The following is a 20,892-nucleotide window of genomic DNA, read 5'->3' on the forward strand; positions in this document are numbered from 1 at the left end:
GCCAGAAGTGGAGGGCGGGGGCGGTGAACTGAGCGGGATGGGGCGGCGGGGGCGCCCCCCCCCTCCTTCGCTGTCAACGGCATTAATTGATGTAAGTGCAGCCATGATAGATGCTAATCAAAACAACCTTTCAGAAAAAGTCGTTAACGAAATGCAAAATGGCCATCTGATACCAGCAGGGGGCGGCGTCCAAGCGTATTTTTGCTGCCGGCCGGCAACCTTAAGGGATGGGGTCTGTAGGGTGTCGCGTCATGCGGTCGATTGCGGTTGACGGTGAGCATGAGAACACCTTGTTAGCGTGTTTGTCCGCTGCTCCCGCAGGACGCCGCTAAGCTACGCTAAGATACACTCGTTCTCGCCACATCGACCGCCGCAACTTAGAGGCGGCATTAAGCTCGAGGAAAAATGTCAGTAGAAGGGCTACATTCAAATATATATGTATATTTTCAAGCTCATGTTCGTGCATACATTTACTACCGCAAATCAAACGTGACATGTCAACATGCTAACATTGGATAAACACTAGAAGTAGAGTCTGTAGCCACGGTACATTTGAACATAAACTAAACACTGTGTTTCTCCTGCTAAATGCTAACGTAAGCTTAACATTGGGGAGCCACTAGCTAAATGCTAACGAGTTGACCACTTGTAATGACAGGATAGGTGCTAGATGCTAACATTTGCCAGCTAAATTAGCGAACAAATGGAACACACGCTAGCTGCTAAATGCTAACGTAAGAGTTAGAGACCCAGGCTAAACACTAACAAAAGCAAAGAAATTGGGAGCCACACAAGCTCAATAGATCAAAAAAATTATGACGCCTGGTGCTGCACATCGACAGCTGCATATTTTGAGCTAATTGCAAGATCAGCATCCATCCATTTTCAGTACGGCTTCTCCTCACTAGGTTCGCGGGGGTGCTGGAGCCTATCCCAGCTATCTTCGGGCAGTAGGCTGGGGACACCCTGAACTGGTTGCCAGCCAATTGCAGGGCACACAGAAACAAACAACCATCCGCGCTCACACTCGTACCTCGGGGCAATTTAGAGTGTTCAATCGACCTGCCATGCATGTTTTTGGAATGTGGGAGGAAACCAGAGTACCCGGAGGAAACCCACGCAGGCACGGGGAGAACCTGCAAACTCCACACAGGATGGGCGGAGGCGGGATTGAACCCACGACCGATGGTGTCACTGTGAGGCCATCGTGCAAACCAGCATATTCTTCAAATTTAGAATTACATTTCAAACGAACAAACTAAGGTAAAAACAAACTTAAATTGAATATTTTTTTCCAAAGTCAGATAGAGCCACTGAAGAATGCTGAAATAGCCCCCCTTGCTAGCTTAATACTAACACAAGTGGAAAATTTGGGCATCACACAAGCGAAACACTTATAAAAGCTAAACTTATCATATGCTAATGCTCGCTTAGCAAACAAAAACAAACGACGCCGTTGCTTTGGAAAGATTTTATTGAAAACACAATCAGAATTGGTCAGATTTTTAAACATGAAGAAAAGAAAAGTCCACCAAGTAATTTAGATGCTAAACTAACAAGCATTAACACGCTCACCTAGTGGGACAAAAGGGGCACAAGTTGTTCCCACTGGACTGGATCCAGACGCGGATGCAGTCCCTGTGAATGGCGTGTGCGCAGGGGAATGGGTGGCGGCTTTCGGGGTCCACGGCCCTCTGGCACATCAGGCACAATTTGGGGGGCCGGGTGGGTGGCAGCCTGTGCATGTCGCTCCGAGCCAGCATCAGGCCCACCTGATCGCCCACCTGCTCCACCGACATGCCAGCCAGGGTCCCGCGGGCGCTTTTCACCTGCTGCAGCAGCTGTGTCAGCTGCACCCTGGTGCATTGTGGGAAGCGTGCCCCCAGCTTGTCGAAAACCTGGGAGGAGGAGGCGGCAACCGGCTTTGACGGAATGGCCGGGTAGGCTGGCGGTGTCGGAGAGTGGCTGAGAGGCGGGGTTGATCTGGCGTGGGGCAGCGGGAAGCGCTGCGGAGCGTCGTTGCGCTGAGGGGACAGCGGCATTCGGTACTGGGGCACTCGCTGGGGTGCTGGCACAGGATTTAATGATGTCATCATCTGTCTGAACTTCAGCTCGGCCTGGAGGGGGGCAAAAAAACGTAAAAGGTGTTAAAGTAAGTATCATAAAGGATGGCTCCGGTCGGTGAGTTGTGTGTGCTGGCACCGTGGGTATGTATGGCAGTGCGGGCACGTTGATGCGTGGCAGGGACTCCAATTCGCGTCCTTCCTTCAACTGTGCCAGGACCTCCTCAAATCGTTTCTCTAGCTCTGCCTGGTCCTGTTGCACCGCTGCCTCCTTAGCTGCCCAGCTCGCCTTCTCCTGATGGACGGGCCGCTGTGACATGTACTCGGACACCTGGAACAAGTTAGCATGTAGCATTTGGCCGTTGACTCCCAATGTTAGGCATACGCTAGCGTATACCATTTAGCCATGACTGCCAGTTGTTAGCATTTAGCTTGTGATGGTCACCCAGCGTGTGGTACCTCTGTGAGCCAAGCCCGTATGCGCGCCATTGCGACGTCTCGCTGCGCCTCCACAGCGTTGACCTGATCTTGCAAGGCGCGCCTTTCTGCGTCTTTGGCTTCCTGCCTTATTCTGCCTAACTCTTCCTTCATATCGTCCAGCTCCTCCTTCCAACATCGCTGCTCCTCGTCCTGCTCCTGCTTTAGCTTAGTTAGGTTATTGGTGCTCTCTTGCAGATCCTTAGAGAGCCTGTGGGCAGCAAAGGCTCGTCACTGGCAAACAACTTTTCAGTCCCAGAATTTAGCTTATATTAGCATTTAGCACTTTAGTCAGTGACTCGCTGCTTTTCAGAGACGTTACCATTCAGCCAATGACTACAAGTCTTTTGCTAGCATTCGAAGCAAAATCTCATAATCTTAGCACATACCTGTCCCTATCGTCCGCTGCACGGCTTTTCTCTGCACACGCTTCCTGTTTCTTGGTCAAGAAGTTCTTGCATGTGCTTTTGGAGTTGTTGAGCTTCAGCTTCACTCGCAAAGTGTCTAGCTTGTCCAGCAGAACCTGTACCAACCAACACTTTAGCTTGTGTTAACATTTACCTACTGACTATGAGTGTTAAGCTGAATATAGTATGTTGTATTTAGCCAGTGACTCATAGTGTTTACCCTGAGTTAGCATTTACTCTGTATGATTGCCAGTGTTTAGCTACAGTTAGCATGTAGCACTTTGCCAGTGACTCGCATATTGCAGTTATCTTGGTTAGCTCTCGGTGTATAGTTCATGTTAACATGTAGCATTTAATCAGTGTCTATGTTTAGCTCATATTAGCGGTGTTTCAAAGGAGTTAGCATGTAGCATTTCAACTGATGACTGCCAGTGCTTTGTTAACGCTATTGTGTAGCCACGGACCTGATGCTGCCGGGTGGTCTCGGCCTTCTTCTTCTGCAGCTTTGCTGTCTTACTTTGTCGCTCGGCATCCTCGCGTTGCTGCTGCTTGAGGCAGTTGCTGTGCTCCTCTGCTATCTTGTTACAACGCTGTATCATGACCGCTAGCTGCTCCTCCTCTTCCGCTGCCACGTTGGCGGCTGCGCTCATTGTGTTGGCATGTGATGCCACAGCATCTGTCTGTACCGACTTCTCATTTGCGATGTCTAGGGTGAGAGAGTGTCTTCACATTTAGCCTGTCACACCTAATGTGTAATTATTGATAGCATGTAGCATTTAATCTGTGGCTCTCAATGTTTAACTTGTGTTAGGATTTAGTTAGTAACTTGTATGTAGCATTTGACTTGTGACTCACGATACAATACAATATAATACATATTTTTTATATTGCGCATTTCACAATGTTTAGATTGTGTTAGCATTTAGGCAGCGCGTCATTGAGCATTTGGTGTCAAATATATAAGTGTTAGTATCATTATTTTGTGTTTTGATTTACTGCTTCCATTTTCTTTGTTGTTGAATTAGAGTATTACTATTTTACGTAATACTGTATGTAAATTGCTGTTACATTTGTGTTGTGGCTGATTGGTTAGCACAATGGCCTCACAGTGCAGAGGCAGTGGCTTTGATTTCGGCTCCGGCCTTCCTGTGTGTGTTTTCTCCCGGGTAATCCGATTTCCTCCCACAGACATGCATGGTAGGTTTATTGGACACCCTAAATTGTCCCTAGGTTCGATTATGGCTTTGTGTGCCCTGCGATTGGCCGGCAACCAGTTCAGGGTGTACCCCGCCTACTGAAGATGGATGGATGGTATTTAATCAGTGACTCACATGTCGCATTTATCCTAAGTAACTCCTTTAGTCAATGACTCACAATATTTAGCTGGTGTGAGCATTCCACCAGAGACTCCCAGTGTGCAGTTTTGTTTTCATCTAGTTGGTGTCACTTACTTTTTTTGCTTGTGAGTGCATGTAGCAATTTTCCTATGTGGAGACAGTGTCAGCATGCAGCATTAACCAAATACTCTCAGTCGTTAGAATTTTTGTCATTGACACCCACTGTTTACATTGTATTAGAATTTACCTTCTGGCTCCGAGTGTTTGGCTTATGTTAACATTTAGTCTTTGTCACTTGTTTGTTTTAGCTTGTAGCATTTTCACGAGTATCTTGTGGCACGTTGCATTTAGCCAGTGATTCAATGTGCTTAGCTTAGCATGTGTTAGCATTTATTGACATGCAGCGTTTACCTTGTGTTAACATTTCAACTGAATGGCTCCTGGTGTTTAGTTTGTGTTAGTATTTAGCTTGTGACTCCAAATGTTTGGCTCAAGTTAGTATTTGGGTCACATAAGTTCTTCCTGCAGGTTATAACTCGCCATCAATCATGAAAAACAAACACCCAAAGCGCTCAAAATGGATACATTTTTCATGTAATCACGCTGTCACACTCTGGTGGTAGTAAACTACAATGTGTAGCCAAAGCTGCCTTGGGGCAGGCTGATGGAAGTGTGGCTGCCAGTTTGCGCTTACGGCCGATCCAACAAACATTCCCACTCAGCCGTACACTAGTGTGAGTGGCACTGGAGGCAAGTAGTGGATTTATCCCGTGCGCATCATCGCAGCCTCACCCAGCATCTTCTCTTGTTGCATCGCGACAATCTCGTCCACGTTAATAAACACGTTTGAAAAACGTTCTGTTCGGAAACCCATAACGTTATTCAAATGTGCCGTTTAATTAGTCAGAGTCGAGCTGGACCAGCGGATGGTAAACAGCCGTGTTCAGAAGCTCTGAGCGGAGTGCGCTCAGCCATCCGACAAGCACGGCTCACAGCAAGGACAACGAAACCTCGGCAGGTCAAATGTTGGTAAGGTTTGTCTTAAAACGGCTGAACTTAACTAGAATCCCGCGTTGCATTTTATCCGATGGTCATTGTTGATGTTAAAGTTACAAAAGTTAAGCCATGATAACTTCCAGTTACATTGCTTCGTCTTCGTGGTGTTAAAATAAGAGAGGATAAGTTGAAAACGTCAAGACAGTAACGTTCGCTTTGCACTAAATGCACTTCAGGACTCTAGTTCAGGTAAGGCAATTTTAGGAGGGAAATTAAAACTTTAACGTAGTTATTAACCGACGTTCTAACGTAATCATCCCCTGTCGGGCTTGTATTCATCATTTTGCATTTTTCAAGTTAAATTTGTTGTAACAATTGTTTAGAAGGTTAGGAACCATGTCAGATTTGCAAATGCATAATTAGAGGCGTAACCCCTCCCAAAATAAAGTAATTATAATAATAAAAAAGTCAACCTCTACTTCGCGTTGTTTTACCTTTTGCGGTGGGTTCTAAGCCCCATGAACCGTGATAAACTTTTATTAGAAGTATATTTACTCGACGAGTGTGCACACGTTACCTTCTGTGGTTTCATTCTCAAACGACACCGGCTGTTCGACAGTTTCCATGTTAGCATCCATGCTAACAACGTGAAACTAAAAAGCTTCTGCTTCTCTGGACCAGACAGAATTATTTTACTCTCGCGGCTACGACGAGTAGGTCTGGATTGATTGGTTCTTTAAAATGACGTTATATGATCGTCTACTTTGCGGTAAATTGATCTATGGTTAGTCGCACTAAAAACGAAAGCCTGTAAATCCCATTCGCTCTTCCCTGCCAACCAAGTCACTTCCTGTCACATGACCACGATGGGCATCCCACCTGACTCCTCCGTCCCGCCCCGCCCCTCCCCTCCCCTCCCGCTTGTCAGTCACCCGGCCGCGGAGGTTAGCTCCTGGCTGTAGCTGTTAGCCGTCATTGTGAGTACACGTTAGTTAGCTCCTCGCAAAGCCTACGGGAACCACTACGCATGCAATGGCGGCTACGGCCAGGGATGCTCCGATGAACCACAGCGACTTTCAGGAGGTGGAGGACGCCGAGGACCTGTTCCCGGAGCTGGCGGGCGGCCCTCGCGAGGTGAGTCGGGATTGGATTGGAGAGGAGAGGACTGGGCTGGACTAAACGTCAAGCTAGCACTGGATGAAAGGAAGAGAATCTTTAAAATCAGTTTTTGCTAGCCTCTTACACTGTTTGGGTGTTTAATTAATAACAAATATCTTTTGGATAAATTAGTTTAATAAGTGTGAATATAAACGTCAGTTAAATATGTCTACGGAAGCCGCGGAGGTTGGCCTGTTTTCCTAAATAAGCAGGATACGTACGTGCGCGCGCATACGCGTGCCTGTGTGTGTCAGGTGACAGTCATGCAGGTGAGGATGGGGCGTTCACTAGCACTGTGGGAAATTGGGTACTTTACTCTCAACTCAAGCGTGTTTTCTTTTTTTCTTTTCTTTTTACTATATTAATTATAGAAATGTCAAAATTTAGCTGAGCGATGATTTTGTTTCCTTCAGTTTTTACTAAAGTGTTAGCAATGTTTCTAGTTGGTTTCATAGTTTAGATCCGTTTGATTGATTATTCTTTCCTGGGAGGAGATCAGGTGTCCAGCAGGAAAAGATCCAATTTCATTTAATTGGTGTACAGAATGTAACTTTGTTCATGTATCTATGATGTCGACTTATATTGACAGACAAAGAACATGCAAGCATGCAACTGACCTTTTTTTTTTTTTTTTTTTTTTTACACTTTTTTTGTGTGACTTTTTTTAGGTGAATAAATGTTATGGAACACTGAATTGGATTGACAGTTTACTCATTTGTTTCACTTTTTTGTCCGGTCAGCACTTGACATTCTTTCCTGCTGGTGTGAGTCTTCCTGTTTTGGTTGTTTCTGCTGAGTCAGGAATAAGGAAGCTCATGGTTGTCATTAACGCCTCTTGACCGCTCAGCGCCACATTCAAACAACCTGCATTGTTGTTGCAGGGAATATCTCATGGTTTGGTTTGACCATTTTGCTCTTTAAATAATAAAATGTTCAATTATCTTCATTTATGTCCTTGACTGTGTAGTTCTGCATATTATTTTAGCATCAAGCTAGCAGACTTGGGGAAAACAAAATGACACGGTTTTGACTTTTGTGATAAGCTCTGTACGTATGTGTTGCTGCTGTGTGTATGTTTAATCAGTCTGTTTGAAGCGTTAGAATTACTGCAACATCGGTGCTAATTTATGTTAGTCAGTCTATGACCTTTGCCGTAATATGTGAGCATTAAGCTCGCAGATATTGTTTGGTTGGTGTTGTTTATTTATTTTAAGCATTCAAAATGGGTAAAACTATAAAGATTTATTTCTTTATTTTTAAAATTTGGTCTGTCTATGCCTGAAACACACCCCAAAATAATCGGGGGTTCCATTCATGCTTTGGATGCGCATCTACTACGTGTTGACGTCTTGTTTCTGTGTCGCTTCCTGTCTTTTTTTCCCGATACAGGAAGCGGATCCAAGCGGTGGGAGGTCCAACGGGCCCAATCTTGATTTTGACGATGAAACAAACGACCTGTTTGCAGGTAAGCGTTGGCATGATGATGTCAGACAACATTGCCCGGACTTAACAGTTTTAGTCCTCCTGTCATCATGCATGCACCTGTACTTCTGTACATGTCAAATTAATATTCCCCTTTGAAATTAATTGAATCTGTTCCAGCTGCCAAATAATACTGTCGATTTTTGTTAAATTTCTAATGAATAAAGACGGCACTGTATTGCAGAAAAACAAAAATAAGCGAGCATGTACCTCCTGTAGTATTTGTGTTTTTGACATGTGCCTTTAAGCGGTGTCGCCAAGTGAGTGAGAGCAGGTCACAGCATGTTCTGTGATTTTATTTTTTTTTTCACTTGACCAAAAAAATGAAAATAACAAAAATACTAATTAAAAAAAATAATCTCAAACTAAGAAAACAAACTAGAAAACCAGCTTTAAATACCTAAAACAAACAGAATTCGGAAATACATAACGTCAATGTAAAACAAAAAATAAAAACAAATTAAAATTCCATACCAAACTATTTACTGTACATTCTACATTTGTGTGTTGGATGCCTTTAAGGGGTGTCGCCTAATGAATTACTCTTGCAAGTTGCTGTTCAATAAATGGCTTGCAGTGCGTTGGCGAATGTGGCTGTCCTTGACCAAATGTGAGAGCTTTACAGTACCCGAGTTAAATAAAAATTATACATCAATTCATATATGAAAAAAATATTTCTAGAGTACAAGTAAATGTTTTGTACTTTACAAGGTAAATATAACTGAACTATACTTCACTACGTGTATTATGATGTATTAAAAAAAGTTTCAATCGCTGTCGTATATGCACAGATTAAAAATTTAATTCAGTAATACTTTTGTTGACCACAAGAGGGTGTCTGCATACCACATTGTAACAGCGCAACAAAATGGCCAACTCACTATGGGACACTATCGTAGATTGGAAATGATTTCCAACGACAACCATTGTCTCTTGAACAAGCCACTCACCATTTTCTCTCGTCTGTGTGTGAATGTGGTAGAGGCCACAGAGGAAGTCTCGCTGGACAGCCCAGAGAAAGACGTACTGCTGTCGGATGGCCCGTCGCCCGCCATCACTCCCATCACGCCGCCATCCTCCGTCCTCACAGCACGCTTAGGACACGCCCATGGCGACATGTTTACACACTCCTCCTTCGATGAGGTAAGCATCCACCTACAGACACATGTACTCCACATGTCTATGTACGGACACACCAGCTCTATACAAAACAGTACACTACAACTTTATTATAATGCATTTTACAGCAGCTGCAGCTGTAATGAAGCACTTTAACTACAGTATAACATAATACAGCAATAATACAACAGCAAAGACGGTGAACGTAGTAAATTAAAACACAAATTAATGATACTAACACATATACAGTAGACACCAGAAAAGAGTCAGAGTCAGTCTCACGTTGGGTCAAAGCCAAAGAATAAAAATGTGTCTTTAAACAAGTTGTAAAAATGGCCTGAGAGGGGGCATGCCTAGCATTCAATGGGAGGTCATTCCACCACAACCTGGAGTTCTCGGAGCGTCCAAGTAAAAAGATGCGGGCGGTAATACTCAACGGCGCATATCGACGGAAGAGGTCCGCTGGGATGTCAGTAGGCAACATCTTCTGCCAACCATGCTCAAACGCACCTGAACCTCCAACGCCGCTCCGCAATAATACACTAGCAGAGAGTCCGTAAACAAAACACCAAACACACACACACGCACACACACAAATGGACACAGGTCCACTCACATGTCTACAGACACAGTCACACTCACACCGCTCCATGCACACATACTCTCACATTTCATAAAGCACACATTGACACAGACACACGTGCACACAATATTACTGAAGGGTATTTTCTTTTGTTGTGTGTTGACTTTGTTCAGCTAGAAGAAGAAGAGTCCAGCGACACGTTGGACGTTCTCATTTCTGTGTCGGACCCAGAGAAAGTTGGTGAGTCCTTCTCTCCCTCTTCCCTCAACGTCCTCAACTCTGACCGTGTCACCCGTGTCACACGCGCAAAATGGCCGCCATTTCCCATCACGTGACCTGGTTTTGCTGTTCCCAGGCGACGGCATGAACGCCTACATGGCTTACAAGGTGACCACTAAGGTGTCGCCTTCATCGGCGTTGTTCAGGCTTCCCGAGTTCACGGTCAAGCGTCGCTTCAGCGACTTCTTAGGCCTTCACGGAAAGCTGGCGTCCAAGTACATGCACGTGGGTTACATCGTGCCCCCCGCGCCGGAGAAGAGCATTGTGGGTACGTTGCTATGGCAGCACAAACACAGGCCCTTCACAGTTAACATGTATGATGCGTGTCACGTGTTGCGTGTAGGAATGACCAAGGTGAAGGTCGGCAAAGAGGACCAATCATCTAACGAGTTTGTGGAGAAAAGACGGTTGGCCTTGGAGAGGTACGATGATATGTTGACCTCTTTGATGTTGAACAAATGTTGCCCCTTCTTAAAACATGAACAACCGCTTTGATGTTATGACACAGGTACCTGATGCGAACGGTTCAGCATCCTGTTCTGCTCAAGGATCCCGACCTCGTGCAGTTTCTGGAGAGTTCCGAGGTAAACAAACAAACAGCATCTCTCTCATTGATGATGACCCGCCCCCCCCCTCTCCCCAGCCCGTGGTGCCTACTGGGACAGGGCTGCCGTGCTTGGGGGCGTGGCCAACGAAATAAATGGCGGTCTGTCAGTGACTTAACAGATGAATTGTGGGACGCTTGAGCGAGCGCGGCGTCCCGTCCGGCCCACTTAATGAAATAAAAACAGGAGGGGGCTATAAATGAAAAGCACCCCGTGGTCCTCAACGCCCCCCCTCTCCCCTCTTCATTTAGCCTCTATCAACGAGGACCCCCGAGACCCTGCCTCTGCCTAAATGGCTTTGGGGGTGTTGGGGTGGGACCACCACATGTGAAAGTAAACTTTTCCGAAATGAAGAAAAATGAGCTCTCACGCCGATGCGAGGATTTAATCTGGAATGCCGACAATGTTGCAATCGCTTTGAGGGGGGTGCCGAATGACGGGAATTAAAGCCCCCCCCCTTTAATTCGGCGGGTGAGATGGCGACAAAGCGATTGAGTCGAAAGTGAGCCGACAGCAGCGGCTAATTAAACGGGGAGAAACAAACGTCACAAGTCATTTTGTGTCATCAAAGACCAACGCGACGCCAGCTTCCTCCATCAGGGGGCGCCGTCAGGCCACTGCGTTAGCTTAGCATCAGCAGAATGCTTTTAGCTCTTAAGTCTGAGACCGGGTGGCTGCCGTGCTTGGCACTTGAAATAAATGCATTATAAAGAAGGTTCATGCATAATTTCTAAAATCTCAAAAATGTTGCTGGAAACTGCCTTCACACAATATGGCTATTTTGTTGTAATCGGTTCATAAACATAATCTGATAGAATAATTATTTTTTAATTTGTTTGATCTTTTTTTCTTTTGCAGAAATCTAATTAGATCCCATGGAATAATCACAAGAAAATCAATTCTAAAAATATTTGATATCTCTAGCCCTTATCCTGGTGTTTGCACTCCCTGGCTGTTACCGACTTTCCTAACAGCTCCCCCTCACAGTGCTCCTTTTTACTTTTTCTTTATTATTGTTGTATTGCACTGGAGAGGGGAGCCCTCTAATCTCGTTGCACACTTGAGTACAATGACAATAAAGGGATTTCTATTCTATTTCTATTCTATTCCACTTTGAATGACCACTGTGCCGCATCTGATACCACCTGCAGCCCCTTTCATACCGCGTACCGTGTAAAGTAGTTATTGGACAGCCACGACTGCTTTCAACACAAAAGTGCGTCTCGGGTATTGAACTTCATCATTGCATCCCTGTCCCGGCTTTGCGCTCTGATTCCCTTCGACACCCCTGCTACCGTTCGCACTGAACAGCAACACAGGAAAAAAGGTGTCTTTGATGAGCGTTTTGTCTGTTTTGTGCGTGCGTGTGCGTTCCAGTTGCCGCGGGCCGTCAACACGCAAGCTCTGAGTGGCGCCGGCCTCCTCAGGATGGTCAACAAAGCGGCCGACGCCGTCAACAAGATGACCATCAAGATGAACGAGTCGGACGCCGTGAGTTACACTGGGGGGGGATGAGGAAGGGGGGAATGGTAACCTTGTTACCGTGATGGACGGCTTTGTGTGTGCGTGTTCTTGTGTGTGTGTGTGTGTGTGCGTGGGTGCGTGTGTGTGTGTGTCAGTGGTTCGAGGAGAAGCAACAACATTTTGAGAATCTCGACGCACAACTGAGGAAACTTCACGCCAGCGTCGAATCACTTGTGTGTCACAGAAAAGGTACGAATGTGCGCACACGCGAGTAAATGTACCTACACGTGTGTGTGAATACTGTATGTGAATGTGCCTGTTGTAACGGTTTTTGTGTGAGTTTGTACATGTGCACAGTGTGTGTGTGTGTGTGTGTGTGTTTTTGTGCTGGAATGCATGTGCGTGTTTGTGCGCATACACGTATTTACACGTAATGTGCGTGGTTACTCAATAAGTTTGTGTGTGCTAATAATGTGTAGATCAATGTGTATGTTGTGCATGTATCCGTCTACATGTCTGAAGTTTTGTGAATGCATTGTGACTGTGTTTGAAAATGTACCCGTCTGTGCTTGTATGTGAATGTTGTGTGTATGTCCATAAGTATATGCATATGTAGCGCGTGTGTGTGTGCGTAGAAGAATGCGCACTTGTGTATATGAATGATATGTGGACACTCGTTTGTCAATGGCGTCATGAATTAGGTCGTTTGTGTGTGCACCCGTGCAGAGTTGTCCCTGAACACGGCACAGTTCGCCAAGTCGGCAGCCATGTTGGGCAACAGTGAGGACCACACGGCGCTGTCCCGAGCGTTGTCTCAGCTGGCCGAGGTGGAGGAGAAGATGGAGCATCAGTACCAGCAGCAGGCCAACGCCGACTTCTACTTCCTGGCTGAGCTCCTGGGAGACTATGTTCGCCTCCTTGCCGCCGTCAAGGTGCGTCATCGACGCAAACTCGCGTCCTCTTCTTGGCGATTTACTCAGTATTGCCCAGCACACCAAAAATTCAGGCTTGATGACACACTGGAGGAAAACGCATGAAAAATGATCGCACTGTATCGAGGGGTTCTCTCTGTTTGACATACATGATACATGGCCAATGATGTAATGTTTGCATTTGTAGGGTGTGTTCGAGCAGCGCGTGAAGGCCTGGCAGAAGTGGCAGGACACTCAACTTCTCCTGCAGAAGAAACGAGAGGCCGAAGTCAAACTGCAGTTCTCAAACAAATCTGACAAATTGCAGCAGGCCAAAGATGACATCAAAGAGGTAAAAAGTAACACAACACGTGACATCAAAGAAGAAAACACTCCCACATCATATTGTTACGTGTGACATCAAAGAGTAACACTATCTCATCACATTGTAACAGCTTGTCACACTGGCAGATCATTTTGCATCAGCGGTAACAATCACATTCAGAATATGTGGCATCAAAGACACAACACGGGTGCCGTCAAAGAGGTGACACTAGCGACATCAATGAGGTAACCCTAATTGATCACATTGTTAGAACATTTTATAGCAAAGAAGTAGCACTAGTTCATAACATCATTCAAACATTTAACAATATTATCCAAATTAACCTGTGGCATCAAAGATGTAACACTAGTGACGTCAAAGACTTAATACTATCCACCTCAAGGAGGTAACACTAGCTTATCGCATTGTTGGAACATTTTACGTCAAAGAATTAATACTTGAGTCACAAAGAGGTGACACTAGCTTGTGACATTGATAGATCATGTTCACATCCAAGAGTTAAGATCAAAGAGGTTATACTAGCTTATCACAGTGTTGGAGCATTTGATTTCCAAGTGGCAAAACCAATTCCTCATATTCTTAGAAAATGTTCCATCAAAGAGGTAGCACTGTTATCACATCAACATGTCGCATCAAGGATGTAATACTAGTGAGTTTAAAGAGGTAATACTGGCTTGTGACATTGTTGGAATATTTTATATCCAAGAGGCAAAACTAGCTCCTCATATTGTTAGAACATGGACAAACATTTAGCCCTCGCATCATCAAAGAAGCAACTCTACTTGACGCAATGAAATTCATTCTCCATCCAAGTTGTGCTGACTTCCTTGTCTGCATGTTAAACAAACAGCCCGACATGGCGGCTGCATTAGCCCCGCCCCTCCTGCACTCGTCCCACTTGTCACGTCCAGTGGAATGAAACAAACGCACCTTTGTTACTCACTCAAGTGAAAAGTTTTTGTTTTTGCGGCTGAGGAATTTTACCAAGCGTAGAAGAAGAAAAAATACTTTTATTAGCCCGTCAGCCCACAAATTCAGCCTGCGAGCTGTCTGTCAGAAAGCGCACGCACACGCACTGTCGGGGGTCCGCTGTTAGTGCACAATCCGTCGGGGGGGGTGCTTTTGATGCTGCTGCTGTCAGAAGTCAACGTTTGTCAGTAGAGTTACAACAAGCTTTTATTTACTACGCATGGACACGCCTCACGCAACTACACGCACACTCACACACACACACGCACACACAATCACACGCAAAACGGACATGCACACACTGATACGATTGTTTCCTCATGTTAAAAAATGTCCTGAGTTATGAGGCTCTAATGTGACCACCTTTTTACGTGTAGTAACAATAATGATAATAATTATGATGATAATAATAATAATATTTTTTAATCAAATTTTAACAATAATGAATACGAATGTCATCAATTTCATTTCTAAAAATGAGTTCATAAATATATTTAATAACAACATTACTAATTAGTAATGTATGTTCATTTAAATCTTTTTCAATTTGATATTTAACAGGATTACTTTAATCACATGTACTTTTAGTCATGATAATATCAATAAGTGTAATACTTTTCCTATTAATGAATAATAAAAGCTCTTCAATCAATCAAATGCCCCAATTCAATTTCTGCGGCTAACTGAGAGTCTATACAGACATCAAGTAAAAGCAATTTATTTATTTATTTTTTGACATAGGGTCTGTGAGTTACAAAATTACAATCGTCCTATTTTTACGTTATCATTGTGTATGTTTTCAGATACACTGCCCCCTGGAGGCCATGCATGAGAACGACTTGTGCTCCTTTTTCCTTTTAGCAACAACAGACAAACAATATAATCGATCACGTTTGCAGCGGTTTTCATTGTGATGCAATGAATGAAAAACATATTTAATTATTTTTATTTTCAGCAGTTTTTGAGGCACTGATAATGACTTTTGTTTTTGGAAATTTGCTTGAATTATTTTTTTCCCCATCATGCCTCGCTGCACCAGGAAATTGAAGAGGTAGGACTCTCAGCTCAGCCAATATGACGCTCCTTTATATTTTTTTGTCTTCATCATTTTTTTTATTGTGTTTGCGTCATTCATTACCTCAAATTAGTTAGTTTTTTTTAGAGGGGGATCATGTTTGTAAATCACAGTTTTATCTGGTTAACATTTTTCATACATTACCACATTTTTAAATCAGATTTTCATCATTTTTATTATTACAGTTTCATCAATTTTTTTCTTATTCAACTTTTTTTTCACATTGTCATCAATTATTATTTGATCTCGTTATTTTATTCGGCTTTCCATCATGTTTTTACATCACAGTTTCGTCTTGTTTTTAATAATTCTAAATCACATTTTATGGATCACAATTACTCATATATGTATTTTTTATATTTTTATCACAATTTCACTTTTATATATATATATATATATGTATATATATATATCTTTATTTGTCTCGTTTACATTTGTTTATTTTTTTTTCATCGTATGTTTTGACTTTTCTTATCAGACACATTTTAATTATAAAATAACTAGTCACATCAGTTTCATGTTTTCAAATCATATGCTTATTTAATTCTACTAAATTTCGTATTTCTTTTTTATATTTGTGTATTTTATTCATGTTTCTAAATCACATTTTCATCCTTATAAACAAATATTTTCATCATATTTAAAAAAAAAAAATCAATTTTCATGATAATTTCACGAGTGCATTCACATCAATGTTTAATTAAATTTGTATTATTTTTTTAACAACCTTTCCATTAGTTTCACACAATGCAATATTTCTACCTTTGATTATTTTTTTTAGTGATAATTTGAACTTGATCTTTAATTTGATGGTCTTTTTCATCGCTTGCTGCTTTTTGGAAAAAGAAAATAAAAACACAAATCTGTGAGTTTGACAATGAAAAAAAAGATGATGAACATTATATTTTGCTTCTATTTTCTAATATTTGTGAGGTTATTTCTTAAGTTTACTTTGTGTTTCCTGACTATGAACGGGCACTATAAGAACAAAACATTTAACAATTTAGCTTTTAAACTGAAAACAGTTTTGATATCTACATATTTATTTGATAACAGTCATTGTTTCGCCTCAGGTAACATGAGTGAAGATTTATTTTTTTGTACATGCACGTGCTTCCTCACATGATTTTTACAAATACTAATTAATAAGTGCTTACCTGGCGCCGTTTACTTTTTGAATTCTAATGATGTCATCAAATGTGGCCCCTTGCTTCTTTGTTTTCTGTTTTTCTTCTTAAATGAGACAACAAAATGCTGCAAAACTGCACTTTTATTTTAGAATGGCCTTTTATTGTGGCCAGCCAAATCACTTTGGTTTCAGTATTTTGCTAGGTTACATCTGCGAGGTTGGCTGGATTATCTTGACGAAGATATGCACTGTCCTCAAAAGTTAAATACAACTAAACTGTACCTAAGCAGTGATTCTTTCTTCCACCACTGGAGGGAGCCGACATACCACTAGTTGTATTCATACCACACTTTGTGACTCACTTGCTTCAAGGGCTAATGAAATTTGTTGACACTATGAATGTTAATGACGCTAACAATGTAAACAGTGCTAAAGGTGCTCACATTCTTCTGTTGCAGTTGGAGGGCAAAGTCCAGCAGGGAGAGCGAGACTTTGAGCAAATTTCCAGAATCATCCGCCGGGAAGTGAGTCGCTTCGAGGTACGCCAGCAACAACCGATGTGTTCGCCTGTGCCACGCCTGCTTATTGGGCTTGCAAACAAACTTTTGTTGTCATTTGCGTCACCGCAGAAGGAGCGCGTCAATGACTTTAAGGCCATTATCACCAAATACTTGGAAGCCCTCGCAGTCACGCAACAACAGGTAACACTTTGAAATACTTTTTATTGAACTTGTAGAGCTATAAAATATATTTCAACGTTAATTATACTTTTTGCTATATAACATTTTATTGCTGATTTTATTACTTATTTCTATAAAAATACACTCAAATGAATCAGTTTGTTTTTTTTTTACACTTTTATATCTCTAAAAATATATTTAAACCTTTTGTCTATTGCTAACATTTTTTTTTTCCTTTTTGTCTACAAATTCTATTTTGAAACACATTTTTAAAAAAAATTTAAAATGAAAATGCAGTGAAAAGTTTTTTTAGCAGTCTAAAAATATATTTAAACATGTACATTTTTATAACTTCAATGATTGTTTTATTGCGGTTTTATGTCTATAAAATACGACACTTTTAACACGCTTTCAGTTCTTAAGAATATCTTCAAAGGGGATTATCTCAGTTTAATATCAAAACAAATATATTTCAGCATAGGATCAAGTGGTTCCATTAATGGATGGATTAAGGTTTTATTACCTTTTTTCTGTAGTGTATGTACATATTTCCACTGGTTTCCTATCTACAAAAAATATTCAAGCTCTATTATTACTTTTCATCTCAAATAATATACGCAAGCACCTTGTTTTATTACACTTATATATCTTAATTATTTGTGAAATATTTAAAAGCATCGCATTTATTTTGGCGATGCAATACTTCCACCCGACAGCGACGTTCTGCTAATTGTTTGATCCAGTGTTTGATGAAGCTGTAAAATCAATGTCAATATTACAAGAAATACTATTATTCACTTCTTTGTGGTCTTCATCTATTGCGGGGGTGCTCTGGAAGAAATGAGGCTTTATTGAACATGTATTACGATGAATACCAGGAAACATACATTTTCATACTTTGGATAGGTTTTAACTATTTATTTTTTGCGTTTATGGCTTTTCATGTAGCTTGACAAATATATCATTTGTTTATGATAATAATAAAAATAATATACATATATGTGCGTATGTTTGTGAACAGCTGATAAAGTACTGGGAAGCGTTCTTGCCTGAGGCCAAGGCCATCTCATAGACCACCCACAATTCACCAGGTCCCCTTGTTTCCATGCTAACCGGGAGCTAACATGCTAATCGGACGCTGTCGGAACGCTTACTCATCTTCCTCTTCACTTTTTCTTCTTCATCACCTGACCGGGGCGCCGCTGCTCCCCCACCCCTCCATGACACTTGAATGCATCGCAGCCCAAAACGATGTCCACGTTGTGTTTCGTGAAGTCAACTTTCCGTCTTTCGACAAACTTTCATGTCTTGTTAAGCAACAACTTCGTAAAAATTCATAGGTTTAAAATAGTCTGTATTCACTCACGATTTAATTGCTCAAATGATCACACTAATCTTAAAATGCTTGCAACGTTTGCAATTACCTTTGTTTATTTTTTAAGTTTCACTGGCCGGCTAACTAAATGGCAACACTAGCAACAACAAAGCTAAATTGTTGACGTAGTATCAACTTTTCTCTGATGTATCTTGGGAGCAGCTAAGCTAATCAACTAAATGATAATTTATTGCCGACAAAATGTGAAACCAGAAGAATGTTCAGAGAAACCTAACCAAGCCTCAAATGTCTTTTTTTTTGTTTGTTTGTTTTTTTTATTTGCATTAACCACTCAAATGCAATGCTAACTAGCAGGTAGCTAACAATATCTTCATATCTTAATTTTTTCCCACAACTTTATCTGAATTTTCCAATGATTTATTTCTTTGTAATGTTATTTGATTTGAAAATGTGTTCATTTTATTTGAATTCTTTATACACATTACCGTTTACGTGCAAGCCGGCTACTTCAGCACCATCTCTAGCTCCACAACGATTTGAAATTCTCAATGTACAGTTGACTAATTTGTGATCTATTTGATTACACTTCACAGGCTAATCATATTAGCATTTCACTTTTGAGAGTCACTAAGCATACCATGATAATTAATCGTCACCAAGATGTGAAACCAAAAGACCGTCCACTATTTTGCTAAAACAGTTTTCAATGTTGACTCCTTAGATGCTACGCTAGCTGGCAACTAGTCCTTATGATTTTAATACACTTGACATGTTTATGATGACTCAATACATGCATGATAAATCGTGTTTCACGTTTCCTACCCTTAAGCAGTCACATGCCGACGTGTCAGGTGGCTAACAAAGTGCTAACTAGCTTGCAGCAGGTGTTTCAGTAGGAAAGTTGCTAAAGCTAATCTCTTTTAACGCCTCTGTGCTTTCCTGATCGCCGCTAACGACTTTTTTCCAATCTCTTTCAATTAGCATGACATGCTAATTGAGTTTGAACGCTGAGATACCCTTTTCTTTTCATGGCATCAATTATGCTAATGAGTAAAATGCTAATTTATTGTTGCGAAGATGTGAAAATGGAAAAGCCGTCCACAAGTTTGCCAAAACTTCGATAGTGGTGAATGTTGGCAACAACATGACAAAGACGAAGCCTCAACCTTGAATATTTTTGTTTGTTCACTTTTTAACCACCAGAAAGCAATGCTAACAAGCAACTTGCTAGTGTGGCCTTCATGCAAGATGATGTTACAATTGAAGAGCACATTTTTAATGAAATATCATTTCAATATCTTCATTAGTTTTTCACCACTTCGTCTTAATTTCTTGTTTTTTTTCCTTTTGTAATTTCACTTGATTGGAACATTTGTCATAATTTTTGCCAATGATGAACTTTTTCATATTTTGTAACTTTGCTGTAAAATGAGATTTACTTGTGACGAAAAAGATGGAAAATAAAGAATGTATCATCATCACTTGATTTGAAGTCATTTGAATGTCTATTATTTCCATTTCTCTTTTGCATTTCGATACCTCACGTTGCCTGTAATGTCCCTACACAATTACTCGGGCAGCTAGCACGCAAACTGCTAACATGACCTAACTGAGGGTAACTGTTTCGTTAATCGTTTTTACAAAATCATCACATCACAGCTTTATATGTTAGTTGCTTTAGATATACTTTGTTTCATTAATAGATTTTCACGTACCAAAAAAATGTAGCCGCTAACAAAACAAAAAAAGGACGTTTTTTTTTTTTTTTTTTTTTCCCTGTTAGTTGCTTTTAACTTAACTAATAACCCAAACATTTTCGTTTGGTGATTTTTTTTTTGGGTGGGGCGGGAGAAAAAAAATGCTGTAATTCTTTTGCTATCATGCTAGCTACAGGTTAGCGCCACGAGTGCCCTAGACTGGCGCTAATGTTAGCCATCTTGGTGCTAATGTCTGTCTATGGAACCTCCGCCGTTATCGTCTTCCCGCCTTTTGGGGTATCACGTTATCTGCGTACGCGTGTGCGGCATTTTCATGTTCTCTCTTTCTGTAGAGTAAGCGGGCGGCGGCTGATAATAGCCATGATGATGATGATGATGATGTCGTTGTTGTGACCTTGTTCAGTTTGTTTATCATATCAGCTGATGTAGCACAAACTCCTTTACGGAGACTCACCCCCACCCCCCCCTAAATGATCAAGAGCCCCCGGCAGCTGATAAGAAACAACACAGAAAACTTTAATTATTTCTGCTCTGTCACTGGGGGACCCCCCCCCCTAACCAACTACCCCCCCTCCCCCTCACCTCCCTAAACACAAACACACTTGCACTGTATCCAGGACCCCCACCCAGTCTGCCCTTTCCTCACCCGATCCACATCTGACACAAGCTAAAAAAGAAAAGGGGGGAGGGAGACAAATCTCAGAAGACCACCACGATGAAATTGGACCAGTTTGTCATGCACAACGCTGACACACACA

At 41.9% G+C, this 20,892-nt stretch overlaps 2 protein-coding genes across 4 annotated transcripts; one reads left to right on the forward strand and one right to left on the reverse strand.

Moving 5' to 3' along the window:
* Window positions 1-1,456: 1,456 nt before the first annotated feature.
* rnf214 (ring finger protein 214) lies at window positions 1,457-6,142 on the reverse strand. The gene is made up of 6 exons (XM_088288769.1): window positions 5,858-6,142; window positions 3,412-3,653; window positions 2,930-3,063; window positions 2,523-2,751; window positions 2,203-2,394; window positions 1,457-2,117 (listed from the first exon to the last, which is right to left on the reverse strand). The coding sequence occupies exons 1-6, from the start codon at window positions 5,916-5,918 to the stop codon at window positions 1,572-1,574; spliced, it is 1,404 nt and encodes a 467-aa protein (XP_088144895.1). The 5' UTR covers window positions 5,919-6,142; the 3' UTR covers window positions 1,457-1,571.
* Window positions 4,253-19,902, forward strand: snx2 (sorting nexin 2). Of its 3 annotated transcripts, none has more exons than XM_088288667.1 (14): window positions 4,253-6,414; window positions 7,828-7,903; window positions 8,903-9,063; window positions 9,796-9,862; window positions 9,978-10,169; window positions 10,245-10,323; window positions 10,410-10,485; window positions 11,884-11,997; window positions 12,126-12,219; window positions 12,697-12,902; window positions 13,090-13,233; window positions 16,859-16,939; window positions 17,030-17,101; window positions 18,102-19,902. In XM_088288667.1, the coding sequence occupies exons 1-14, from the start codon at window positions 6,313-6,315 to the stop codon at window positions 18,150-18,152; spliced, it is 1,515 nt and encodes a 504-aa protein (XP_088144793.1). In that variant the 5' UTR covers window positions 4,253-6,312; the 3' UTR covers window positions 18,153-19,902. The 3 variants fall into 3 exon arrangements, with proteins under 3 accessions (XP_088144793.1, XP_088144786.1, XP_088144801.1); XM_088288675.1 differs by lacking the exon at window positions 4,253-6,414 and adding an exon at window positions 6,527-6,707; XM_088288660.1 differs by having other exon boundaries at window positions 9,978-10,323.
* The last annotated feature ends 990 nt before the right edge of the window (window positions 19,903-20,892 follow it).

This window comes from Idiotropiscis lumnitzeri, chromosome 1, assembly GCF_059441095.1.
Source record: "Idiotropiscis lumnitzeri isolate Australia: NSW breed Sydney's pygmy pipehorse chromosome 1, RoL_Ilum_1.0, whole genome shotgun sequence".
Classification (NCBI taxonomy): domain Eukaryota; kingdom Metazoa; phylum Chordata; class Actinopteri; order Syngnathiformes; family Syngnathidae; genus Idiotropiscis; species Idiotropiscis lumnitzeri.